This window comes from Dichomitus squalens (assembly GCF_000275845.1).
Source record: "Dichomitus squalens LYAD-421 SS1 unplaced genomic scaffold DICSQscaffold_10, whole genome shotgun sequence".
Taxonomy (NCBI): Eukaryota; Fungi; Basidiomycota; class Agaricomycetes; order Polyporales; family Polyporaceae; genus Dichomitus; species Dichomitus squalens.
This window is the reverse complement of record NW_006766892.1, coordinates 127,628-139,296: the sequence shown is the minus strand read 5'-3', so window position 1 is coordinate 139,296 and position 11,669 is coordinate 127,628. Positions and strand designations below refer to the sequence as shown.

Below are 11,669 nucleotides of genomic sequence, written 5' to 3'. Positions count from 1 at the left end.
TCCTCTCCTGTACCATAGCAGAACTTGGACATCCACCACTGATACCACTATTCTTGAGCATTATCTGGATATTGTACCTCTGTATCACTACTGAAACAAGCACATTGTAACAACTTAAAGTCTTCTATCACATGTTATTGCCCTTCTTCTAATAGACTATAAAGCTGCTTCTACAGCCTTAAAACAGACTGGTTTACAACTAGTGTATGGATGTCTATGATAGATATTATTACATAAGAAGTATACAAGATGTGTGACTGATAGAACACCAATTGCTCAAATTGAGGCCTAAGTATACTGAAGTCAACATGTAAAGTCCAAGTTGTGGCCCAAGTACCCCAAGTACCCCAAGTATATAGACTTGGGTCAAGTCCGTGTACTTGAGACCAAGTACATGGACTTGGGGTCAAGTACACGGACTTGGGGTCAAGTACACGGACTTGAGGCCAAGTACACGGACTTGAGGCCAAGTACACGGACTTGAGGCCAAGTACACGGACTTGAGTCCAAGTACATGAACTTGGGCCCAAGTATGGGTCCAAGTCCGTGACGTTTTCCTGATGAAGGATCCATGCTTTGACTCGTGTAAATTTGAATGTCCGCGTTGCCATCACCTGCCCTTGATTATGTCGGCGCTAGATGTACTGGCCTTCGACTGTCTTGAGTTGCATTCTACTTGTGAAAGTCTAGGCGACTTTCCACACTTTGGTCTCTTTCAGGTGGACGTCTAGTCGAACGACTTGGCCTGCTCAAGAGGTTGCTTTCTGACTCAACTTGATCTCCTGACAACTTCAGGTCCGAGGTCCGTTTCCTCTTCCTCCAAAGCATTTCCTGACGTATCATCCTGCCAAGCGTGCAGAGGAGTATCGTGCGTGTCGCATAAAATGAATATGGCAAATGCGCTCGTCACTGATCTGAAGACATTGCCCGAACTCGTGAAGTCATGAATCTCGTGCCACTTGCGATCGGCTCCTTCTTTCCCTACACCCACTTTCCTGCACCTGCCGAGGGTCTGCACAACTTGGGAGGTTGGACGAAACATGCGATGTAGAGACCTGAATGGAGGAATAGAGTTCTGCATGCCCGGAACTTGCCTTGACCGCACACGCAACCAATGCTTCGTCTTCCTACCAGATTAGCGCCACCACCCCTTGTCCTACACTGCCTCACCTCCAAGGTACGTCTTTACGGACGCGCACCATTGTGAATGCATTTCTCATGAGTGACTGATGATTGGTAGGATGGTGGCTCGCTACTGCGCTTTCTGCGACGAAGAGTCCTCCAACACCAAGCGCTGTGCAGGATGTCGCAACATTTGGTACTGCAGCGCTGACTGCCAAAGGAGGCATTGGCGCTTCCACATCTTCGACTGCAAAAGAGAGAAACCCATTGACACTGCTTATCACCTCGCTCGTGCATGCTACGCCGACCTAGAGCCCATCGACGCGCAGACCAGGATCGACTATGGCTTTGACAAGGCCTCTCGAATACTGGGTCCACATGCCGAGACGATGATCTGTGGCTTGTGGATAGGCGTCTTTGTCGTCCACAACGTCGATGCAAAGGAAGTGTGCAAGTGGCGGAAGGAGGGTAGGCTGGTGGAAGGAATCAAGGAGACGTACGAGCGTAATTCAGAAGGCTGGACTCAAGGCGCGTACTACCCCTGGTTCCTGCAGCATCAGTGGCTACTTGATGGCACCCCAGTGGACGAAATGCGTGCGCATCAGTATGGGCTTGATGCCGCCGATAAGATGCTCTGCGACGGATGGGTTTACGCGGGAGGCTCCTCCAATGACACCGCAGAGGACATCCGGAGGACACTGGCGACCCTCCCTCGCGATCGCGCCGAATGCCATCGCTTATACGCTCTCCTGATCTCCGGAGCGCATCCCAATCCGTCAATCTCGATGTGGCTCAGTTTCGGCTTTGTCTCAGCAATGGATCCAGGCGAGGAGATGCAATACGCACGCAAGTACAAGGAACTCATCGAACTCTGTACCTTCAACGAGTTCTCCGCTGCCTATGAGACGTCGTCCATACCTGCTCTATTCGACCGCTACGAGGTGGATACGTCTGTGGTTCACTTCCCTATGAATCACTCGCCACTTTTCCTTGACGTTATGTCCGGTTCCCCGAGGTCTTACAAGAGCGTCTGGGTCCTGAAGCAGTACATCGACCAACTCATTTGCGCGGAGCCGGACGACGTCCTTGAACCTGTTCCATCTGCCGCCGTGGACTACGGCTTCGTCAAATGCAGGAATGCGCTGGACCGGAAACTGCTGGATGACTTGTACAGGAGGCTCTTCTCAGAGCGCGACGCTGACCCCCTTGCGCTGCATGAGGCGTGCCTCAAGGGCCAGCTCTTGGAGTATGCGCAGGGCTCCGTGAAGCTCGCCCCGTACCTGACGAGGTACAAGCGACTTCTGGGCAATCAATACCCACTTCATTTTGTTGCGGAAGAAGGTCATACTGTGCGTCATCGTGGAATGTGTTCTATAGATCGACTGCTGACATCTTCACTAGCCTGACCAGGCTACGACGACTGATGTCCGGCCGGAAATGCTCTTGGAAGAACCCTCCTATGAGCTTCCTAGTCCCGACCACGGTCATTCGTGTACCGGCGAGGTTTCTGCGCCAGCGGTTTGTGCCGGACCTTCCAATTCTCCCGATTGTGACCATATTGTACGTATGTTCCCATATGTTCTCCTGATCAGTATTTGACGAAAGCAGCATCTTCAGTCCGATGAACCTACAACTATGACCGAGACGCCGCCGGACCCGCTGTTGGTTACCACCCCTTCGACAGAGCCGCCCGATGACTCACATCCCACGACCTGGTCCTGCCTGATTGCATGAACAGAATATCCCGGTCTGTTTGCTCTGCTCGGAACTCGAGTCTCCGCCTTTCCTCGTATAATCCCTAGTCTTCTCGGCGGTTCCAACTATTCTCGGCGACAGCTGAAGCGCTAAGATGCCTAACCTTCTAAGTTCTTCCAGGCCAGCTCTCGCGTTTGTGTTCTCTCCTTGTACTACTATCAAGTGTCGAGGTGCTATATACACTACTTTTGGGACCAGTGATTCCTTTTGCTTTCCCAGGAGTGCTCTATTTTGGTGTGGTGGAAGAGCCTTGCACGCTATCGCACCACTATACTAGTATGGTTCAAAGTACGTGTCCCATGAGTCTTCCCTCTTCTGTTGATACTTGCGCTCCTTTCTCACTAGCAAAAATAACAGCAGATGCAGTCAGCTTCTGGCTCGATTAACCAATGGCCTGCTGCTGATCAATCATGGAGACTCCTTTGCGTAAGGAATCTGAGACGTTCGGACCGGTTCCCCCACGAAACGGGACTTCCTGCCCCGGGCCTATGAGTATATAAATGCTTCACCCATCGTCTTGTTCTCTCACGTTACTTCCCTACTTCAACTGACATTGAAAGATATGCCACGCAAGATCTTAATTGGTTTTGGAGTCGACGCAGACGCTGCTTCTGGATGGTGCGTCGCCTATACTTTGACTCATACGTTGACTGGCCACGCATGCCTTTTGTTCAGGATTGGGTCCTTGGGCGCAGAGAATTCTCCAGTAGATGTATCTAGGGTGGGCTCCTGTTTGCTAGACTTAGGTTCTCATCAGCGACGTTCTGACACATCTTTAGGGTATATATGCTGGCGAAGTGGGTATCCCTCGCCTTCTGAGGTTATTCGCCAAGTATAATATCAAGACTACTTGGTTCATTCCCGGTGAGCTACCGCCGAAGAATGGTGTGGTCTAGGATGTATGACTCATTCTCACTCAGGACACAGTTTGGAGACATTCCCGGAACAAATGGCAGCGGTCAGAGATGCGGGGCACGAGATGTCAGATTGATCGTATTCACGCGCCGAAGAAGCGTCGACTGACTTGTTTCGTACCGCATAGCGGGTTACATGGCTACCTCCATGAGCGACAGTCTAAGTTGACCGTCGAGCAGCAGAAGGATGTCTTGGATCGCGCATATGATGTCCTGACAAAGTTCAACAACGGTGTCCCACCAAAGGGGAGCTGTGCTCCATGCTGGGACACTGCTCGTGACAGCGCTCAGTTGCTGGTCGAAAAGGGGATCGAATACGGTCAGTGCGCGAATGAGAATTGGACTCATAAGCTACTGAGTAACTATTCATAGATCACTCGGACATGGCTCACGAGCACGTACCTGGATTATCTGCGTGATTACGTCCGACTCATCTGATTCACAGCTCGCAAGCCTACTACTTACGAATCGGCGATGATTGGACGAAGATCGATTACCAGGCGAAGGCAGAGACATGGATGAAACCTCTCGTTCGAGGGACTGATACAGGTTTGGTTGAGATCCCTGCTAACTGGTATGCTTGAGTGCAATCGCTTCGGGGGAGAGCGTAACGTGCTAATTCAAGCGACCTAGGTACCTCGATGACTGGCCGCCTCTGATGTGATGAAGTGTTCTCCATGTTCAAGGGAATTTCAACTTACTGAGGACGTACCAGATTCGTCCGTAGTGCTGGGAACTCTAGTGGCTGGGTAAGTTTGCTCGGGTTAGAGTGCCGTAGGGGAGTCTCTGAACGACTGCACCAGGTCAATACACGAGACGTCGAGCAGCTGTGGAAGGATATGTTCACCTATCTCTACAGGGGAGTGATATTTTGGATCTTGGCCCCCGGACATCACCTTTGAATTCTATCCTGCAGGGAAGAGGAGAACTTCATATTTCCCATCACTATCCATCCAGACGTCAGTGGGTGAGTATTCCGACAGAATCTCCTCAGTACTACTCTTGTGTTCCTAACTTTGCCGTCAGCCGGCCACACGTACTCATGATGCTTGTGGGTTTCTACTCAGGGTACATACCGCAACCTATTAATACCCATTCTGGCCACAGGAACGCTTCATTGATTGGGTCAACACTCACGATGACGTGCAGTGGGTTCGCATGATCGACATGGCTAACGAATTCCGCGGTCGAGTTTCGCCGGCTGCCAACGCCATAATGCCTCAGGGACTAGCAACTTAGCGGATAGAGGTGGGAGCAATTAGTGTACAATCGGGCTTGCTGGCTCATGTAGCCCCAGCATATTTCCTGAGGAGACTTCAAACGTGACCAGGGTAGGATACTGCACCGTGGGGCGTCGATGTGAAGAACCCTGACTGTCCGCTCTATTACTCAATATCCTCTTCAACGCCAGCTGGTGTTGCTTTACTTATGCTTTCTTGTGCAGAGGGGTCCCTGCGTAGTCTGGAACGCAAATCGGCTTGCATCTGAATTTCATGCGAATCGCGGTATCTATTGCATTTGCGAGCGCCGTCATTGACGCATCGAGCTTCTCTCCCTTCGGCCATTGTCCCTTGGAGCTGTATCCCCCGGGTTGAAGGGTGCAGGATCGAGTCCGAGAGCGGATTCATGTGCCCCGGAGGGGATTTTCGCGGCGCGCTCACAGTGCAAAATGCGACACTCACGCGTTCATAGCCTAGTCGTGCACATACCGCACACACATCGCTTGGCCACGTGTGCACGACTAGAGAGACCCGCAGCCAGCAAGCATCGGACGCACGATATATGCGTCAGACATTATGTAACTCGCGAGTGGACCCATCGCGCGAGCTCGGGGCGGACTGTGGACGTTTGCACACTAGTTTCACGCATCCACGATTGTGTAAGAGCACGTCGAGGTGCGTGCTTCGGGAGGGACACTCTACAGACCCACGCGATGCTCTTTTCGCAACCCCAATACTGCGAGACGCTCCCGTTCACGCTCCCGGGGCTGTGCGTGTGGTTGCTGAGAGCCAATCTCAAGGATCCTGGACGGGAGACAGAATCGTACTCGCTCGTCGGTGCCTGAAATCGAGATAAACGACGGCAGCCTGGAGGAGACTCTCAGCACTGTACCAACCATCTGCAGGGGATCATCCGCCGACGACTCTCCCAGCCGGACGTGCACCTCATCCCGACGCGATTGCATATGGGGAATATGTGACGACTCGTGTCTCAGAATCAATTTCCTGTGCACCTTCAACGAACAGCTAAAGACATAAAAGAGCAACGCACACTGGCCAGCAGAGCCTCGAGTGAATGTACGTTGCGACAGTGGCCGTTTGTCAAGCGCATCTTCCTGCAGCGACCCAGGTAGACATTGGGGGTATCGGCGCAACCAACGCGAGGCACGGGTTCAAATGTATGAACAACCCTTCCGTGAATCGAGGAATGCGTGTATATGGTACAAGAGGCCCTCCGTGAACCCACCAAGTCCGGCCAACCTAATCATCACCGCCGTCCCCGCTCGATCGTCATGCACGTAAAGCGTGATCGTCGTGAACGTCGACAAAACACCCCTATACAACAGGGCTCGCCCCGCGCCGTCGTTTCCGGAAGAGCACCTGCGCGTTGTGCGACGGCAGGTCCGCGGGCCCGAAGCGGACGTTCGTGGGTCGCTTGCCCTCCTCCGCGAACTTGACGTCGTAGTTGAGCACGAGGTGCGCCATCATCGTCTTGAGCTCGTTAGCCGCGAAGAACCGTCCCGGGCTGCACGTCGCATCTGTCAGCCCTTTCCCAATCCTCGAACACGATCCCCGAACACGGGGGGAGCAAGGGGGCAGAGGGAGGAGAAGAAAGGGAGACTGACCACGCGTGCTTCCCGCCGCCGAACGTGATAAAGTCCACGGAGGTGTTCACGAGCTGGTGCCGCGTCGCCTCTTCGAGCCCGCCGCCCTCGCGCATGCGCGCGAACCGGAACGGGTCGAACACGGCCGGGTCCGGGTAGCGCGTGTCGTCCGAGTGCGCGGTGATCGCGGCCGCGGCGACGAGCGTGCCCTTGGGGATGCGCGTGCCGTCCGAGAGCGTGACGTCCTTCATCGCCTTGCGGAAGATGTTCACTGTGGATGCGGGTCGGACGGTCAGCGTCGGCGTCGGGGTCAGAGGACAGAGACGTGATGGTTCGACTTACGGAGAGAGCCGTCGGCGAGTCGCATCGACTCCTTGAGGAAGCTGTCGAGCTTGCGCATCTTCCCGATCGACGCCTTGCTCCACCCCTCCTCGGCGACGATACTCTCCACCTCCTCCCTCAGCGGCTCCATGTACTGTGTATACGCCGCGAGGTTATACAGCGCATGCGTGAACGCCTGCACCAAACCGCACCGTCAGCCCCCATCGCCACGCAGACAAAGCCAAAGCCCCCGGCCGCAGACACATACCCCGCTGGACGTGTGGATCGCGCCAAAGTTGACGAGGAGCACCTTCTCGACGACGTTGTCGAACGCGGTCCCCTTCGCGCGCGCCTCCTCGAGCAGCCACTGGAGCATGTCGCGCGGCTTGTCGTCCCAGCTCTCGCCGTGCTCGTCCATCAGGCGCTGCCGCTCCTGCAGCATCGGGACGACCATCGGCGTGAGGATCTGCTTGTTCTTGGCCACCATCGGCACGGCTTTTGCGATCAGTCTGGGAGCAAGGGAAATCGAGGTGAAGCGGTTCAGCGCAGGCCGACGAGGTGCCGCACGATACGATCACTCACGGTTTGAGAAAGTCGGGGAAGAGGTTGATGACGAAGGACGACACGAAGACGTCGTTCGTGAATTTGATCGCGACGTCGAGGTACTCGGTATCCCGACCTGTCCTCCGCGACGCGTCAGCAGCTTGGCCCCCCTCGCCCGCTTGCCGCACACGCACGGCACACTCACATCTCGGCAGACCGACGATGACGCGATTGCTCGCCCGCGCGATGATCTTCTGCACGACCGGCCACACCGTCACCGCGGTCCATTCTAGCAGCCCCGGCCCACAGACCCGTCAGCTCGACTCTTCTCATTAAACCATCATACTCCGTCCGGGCATAGCGGCAGGCGTGGAAAAAGTGGAGGGAAGAAACGACGCACGGTCCTCTTCGGCCGGGACGTACTCCCGAAACGCGGCCTGGACCTCGTCCAGAACGTCGGGGAACACGGCGGCGAGGTTCCGAGTGAGCTTGTCGCGGACGACGGCGACGTGGAACTGGTCGTCGATCCCGGGGCCGAGCGTGTGGCGCAGTTGCAGCACCTACACATCGCGTTGCGCGCACGCGTGTGGGGGAACACGAGAGCAGGTAAGCGCGAGGGCAGGGGAGGTGGGAACATAGAAGGGGCGTACCTGGGTGGAGCCCTCCATGGAGGAGAGCTCGTCGTCTGGGCTGCGGCGGAGCTCGTCGATGAGCTTGGGGCCGGTGAAGACGAGGAGCCAGCCGTCGAGCATGGATATTTTGAAGATCGTCCCGTCAAACTAGGACATCGTTTATGTAGCTGAATAGCTGGAGTAGGGCCAACCGCGGGTGCGCACCTTCTTGTATCCTTCGCGCAGCATGCCCTCGGTGTCGTAGACATAGCGAAAGGCTCCAAGCCAAGAAAGGATCGGAGCAGAGGGGCCGATGGTCGGTATGGAGTGCAACTACATAGGCAAATGGGGGTTAGGAGCGCACGATAGGTAGATGTATTCAGCGAAGGTGACGTACGGGATTGGACCGCCTGCGGACGAGATACGCGACGAGGAAGACGGCGGCGAAGGCAGCGAAGAGCTGCCACGAGTCGTCGGCCGATCTGGAAGAAGATGGTGCGGCATCGGGGGACGTCATGGTCGATTACGATCTGTGTTTGCCGAGCTGTAGGCAGGGACGGGATGGTGAGGATGGGGTGCAGGATGTCGTGAGCTCGATAAGACGAGAAGCAGGTCGGATAACGAGATATGGGAGAGACGGGTGGAGGAGCACAAGCGAAACGAACGGGGAGGAGAGCGTCCATGGTTAGTTGGGATATAACGGACACGAACGTGGGCCCGGGTCGTGGGCGGGCACGAGGAGAGTCTGGCCCAGCGCCAGGGGTTGGTCCCCATGAAAAAAGGAAGACGAGGACGGTGGCGGGGAGGCGAATACGCAAAAGTAGGCGGGGCGCTGGGCCACGCTCGGGGAATGTCCAGTCGCAGCGCCGAATGGGGGAAACGCCGTACCTGTTCAGCACCTCTTCGCCCGACGCAGCAGTGGAACCTCTGTATCCAGGTCCGCGACGTGACAGGCCAAGGCGATCGTCAAGAAAGGGAGCGGAGCTGGGGCGTGGCGGTCGTTCAGAGTCGTTGGAGAGTGATGTTGGTGTTGTACGCGCGGGGGGTGCTGGGGAGAAATGTCGGACGCGCAGCTGGGAGTCGAGGGGTAAAGTACCCTCGGCTGGCTGGCGTCGCGTCGGGGCGGGGAGAAGCACGGAGGGGGGAATCGGTTACGGTAGGGGTGGGAGAGGCTCGGGGAAGAAGCTTGAGGAGCGAAGGCTGGTCGGGGCGAGATAACACAGCTGGCGATTACAGCTGGCGATTAATATCGATTAATATTCATTTCGGACGGAGAGAGTCGCCCGCCGCGAGCTGGCGATGGGAGAGAGAGGGTGAGAGAGAGGTCACGCATGCCACCTCCTCCAGCGCCCTCCCCGATCCGATCGTGGCACCCCCACGCGTACACCCGGTGTGACCCCACCCATGTGATTGTGACGTGTTGTTCCTGGGCGCGGAGCTCGAGCTTCGGTGGCGCAGTGTGTGCTCCGCGAACTCCTCCAGCCTCCTCCAGCGATGTTTCATTTCGTCCCCAGAAAAGTCGCTCTCAGCTCTCCGCAGCCCTCTTCAGCGGCGCCAACTCCCCCTCCTCTTCCTGGTCCAAGTGCCACACTCCCCCGCCGCGCTCCCACCCCGGACCATCACCCGCCCAATATTCATCCTGATCTAACGGGCAATCGGAAAGGAAAAAACACAGACCACGCCCCAAAAGACCTCGCAACGCTGCTCGTCCTCTCCCTCTCTGATCACAGCCTGTGCGCAGATGTCGACCTCAGAAGGTCCGTCTCCACCGCCAAAGATGGGTGTACGTGCATTCCTGTCACGCCGACAGTGAGAGCTGATCTTCACACAGGGATACCCCTCAGCTACCTCGTACAGCACTCGGCCTATCTCTGCCATATACACCCTAGGCCACTAGACGCCACCTTTCTCAGAGCCATTCGAGCGCATGCCGCAGACACGCTCGAGATCCGCATGCTCGTCACCGCCCCATCCAAAGGCGCCTGGCACGCAAATCCCGAAACATCCAAGCACGACTCCGGAGGCTACGAAATACGGCTGAAACACCGGGATGAGGCGCTCGCGCGCGCAAACAACTCCGCGAGGCACGAATGGGAGGAACGGACGGTCTACGTGGTGCGTGTGCACCCCTCCCGCCTCGCGTACCCCTCCGTCACACGACCCCGTCCACAGGAATGCGTCCCCCCCGCACACCGCACCGTCCCCCGCATCGCCTACTTCCTCTCCGCCCTCCTCCCGCCCTCCGGCCCGGACGAGCCCACCCGCATCCAGGCAATCTCCCTCCCGCCGCACCACCTCGACCGCCCCGGCGCGCCCCCGAAGCCCAAAGGCTTTGCGTTCGTCACCCTCGCCTCCGCGTCCGACGCCGCGCGCCTCGTCGCACACTGGCCCTGGCTCCCGCGCCGGACGTCGTTGCCCTCCGGGCCCGGCGCTGATGCGAATGACGAGGGTGATGGCGGCCCTGAGCCGCACGCCGGCGTGCGGCGGGATGCGGTCAAATTCGGCTTCCGCGCTCTGAGGAAGGCGCGCTGGGACGCGATGAGGGAGGAGTATTTGGAGCACCGGCAGGCGCTGCTTGACGAGATCGCTCGGGTGGAGGGGGACCGGGCGAGCGCGCGCCGTATGGGGACGGCAGGGGAAGCAGCAGGGGGACCAAGCACGAGCACGTCAACGAGAACGAAACCGGACACGGTGCGTAAGTCCGTCTCCGAGCCCGCGCTCGACCCGTCGGCGGCGTACCCCCCGGGCTGCCTCGTCTTCGTCCGGGACGTGCACCCCGAGACGAACAAGACGGCGCTCAAGACGCTCTTCGCCGCGCACGCCTTCGGCTCCCCGGCCGCGCTCGACTACGTCGACTACCACAAGGGCATGACCTCGGTGAGCCGTCTCCGCCGGATCCCCTCCCCCTGCTCTCGCTCAGTTGGTTGACGTTGACGGCCGCAGTGCCACGTCCGCGTCGCGACGCCCGCGCACGCCCGGATGCTCGTTTCTGCCCTGGCCGACCGCCCGGTCGTGCAGGCGGCGGGGCTGGACGACGCAGGCGCTCCCCCGTCCGAGGCTGGCGCGACGAGGGGTGCCAAGCCTGTCAAAGGCGAGCTCGTCGATGGGGAGAGGGAGGCGCTGTACTGGAACAAGCTGCCCGAGAAGGTGCGCCGCGAGGCCGTGAGGAAGGCCATCGCGCAGGCGTTCCAGCGCGTGGAAGACGCAGCGGCGGGCGGGGAAGCCGAGCACGACGCAGCGGCGGAGGAGCGGCAGGGGAAGCGGGCGCGGAAGCGCAGGAGGAAGGCGTAGACGTGGACGCGATACTGCTGCATGCATCCACCTTGCCTGTATCGGGGGTAGATGTTGTGCCAGTCTCCTCCAGCTCCTCCGCTGAGAGCCTTCGCTCTAGCCTTGCTACTATGCTCGCCTCGCTGGTAGCTGCTTACTCACTACCACACTACCTTCCCCACCACGCCTATCGCTCAATTCATTCATCAACCATTTGGTACCTCCTGAGTGGGCCGGAGCTTCCAGGGCACAATCGTGAGGACCGCTCTGACGATGGATGCCCCCAGCTTCGTCATGAGCGGGACCGTT

At 57.7% G+C, this 11,669-nt stretch overlaps 4 protein-coding genes across 4 annotated transcripts; 3 read left to right on the top strand and 1 right to left on the bottom strand.

Annotated features, from left to right (window-relative positions):
* Positions 1-1,114: 1,114 nt before the first annotated feature.
* Positions 1,115-2,856, top strand: DICSQDRAFT_161066 (uncharacterized protein; the record flags this gene model as incomplete). The annotated part of the gene is made up of 5 exons (XM_007364820.1): positions 1,115-1,177; positions 1,241-1,244; positions 1,303-2,471; positions 2,524-2,682; positions 2,731-2,856. 5 exons carry the CDS (start codon positions 1,115-1,117, stop codon positions 2,854-2,856), a joined length of 1,521 nt encoding a protein of 506 aa, XP_007364882.1.
* A 583-nt stretch (positions 2,857-3,439) lies between these two features.
* DICSQDRAFT_58852 (glycoside hydrolase/deacetylase) lies at positions 3,440-5,030 on the top strand (the record flags this gene model as incomplete). The annotated part of the gene is made up of 12 exons (XM_007364819.1): positions 3,440-3,495; positions 3,553-3,598; positions 3,657-3,741; positions 3,798-3,858; positions 3,920-4,114; positions 4,237-4,365; positions 4,425-4,451; positions 4,507-4,540; positions 4,595-4,654; positions 4,715-4,758; positions 4,818-4,842; positions 4,899-5,030. 12 exons carry the CDS (start codon positions 3,440-3,442, stop codon positions 5,028-5,030), a joined length of 894 nt encoding a protein of 297 aa, XP_007364881.1.
* A 951-nt stretch (positions 5,031-5,981) lies between these two features.
* Positions 5,982-9,214, bottom strand: DICSQDRAFT_161065 (cytochrome P450). The gene is made up of 11 exons (XM_007364818.1): positions 8,979-9,214; positions 8,488-8,634; positions 8,316-8,423; positions 8,130-8,258; positions 7,880-8,039; positions 7,685-7,768; positions 7,519-7,615; positions 7,205-7,445; positions 6,958-7,132; positions 6,637-6,886; positions 5,982-6,536 (listed from the first exon to the last, which is right to left on the bottom strand). Exons 2-11 carry the CDS (start codon positions 8,605-8,607, stop codon positions 6,347-6,349), a joined length of 1,554 nt encoding a protein of 517 aa, XP_007364880.1. The 5' UTR covers positions 8,608-8,634; positions 8,979-9,214; the 3' UTR covers positions 5,982-6,346.
* A 617-nt stretch (positions 9,215-9,831) lies between these two features.
* DICSQDRAFT_161064 (uncharacterized protein) lies at positions 9,832-11,562 on the top strand (the record flags this gene model as incomplete). The annotated part of the gene is made up of 3 exons (XM_007364817.1): positions 9,832-9,847; positions 9,922-10,967; positions 11,034-11,562. 3 exons carry the CDS (start codon positions 9,832-9,834, stop codon positions 11,379-11,381), a joined length of 1,410 nt encoding a protein of 469 aa, XP_007364879.1. The 3' UTR covers positions 11,382-11,562.
* Between the last annotated feature and the right edge of the window lie 107 nt (positions 11,563-11,669).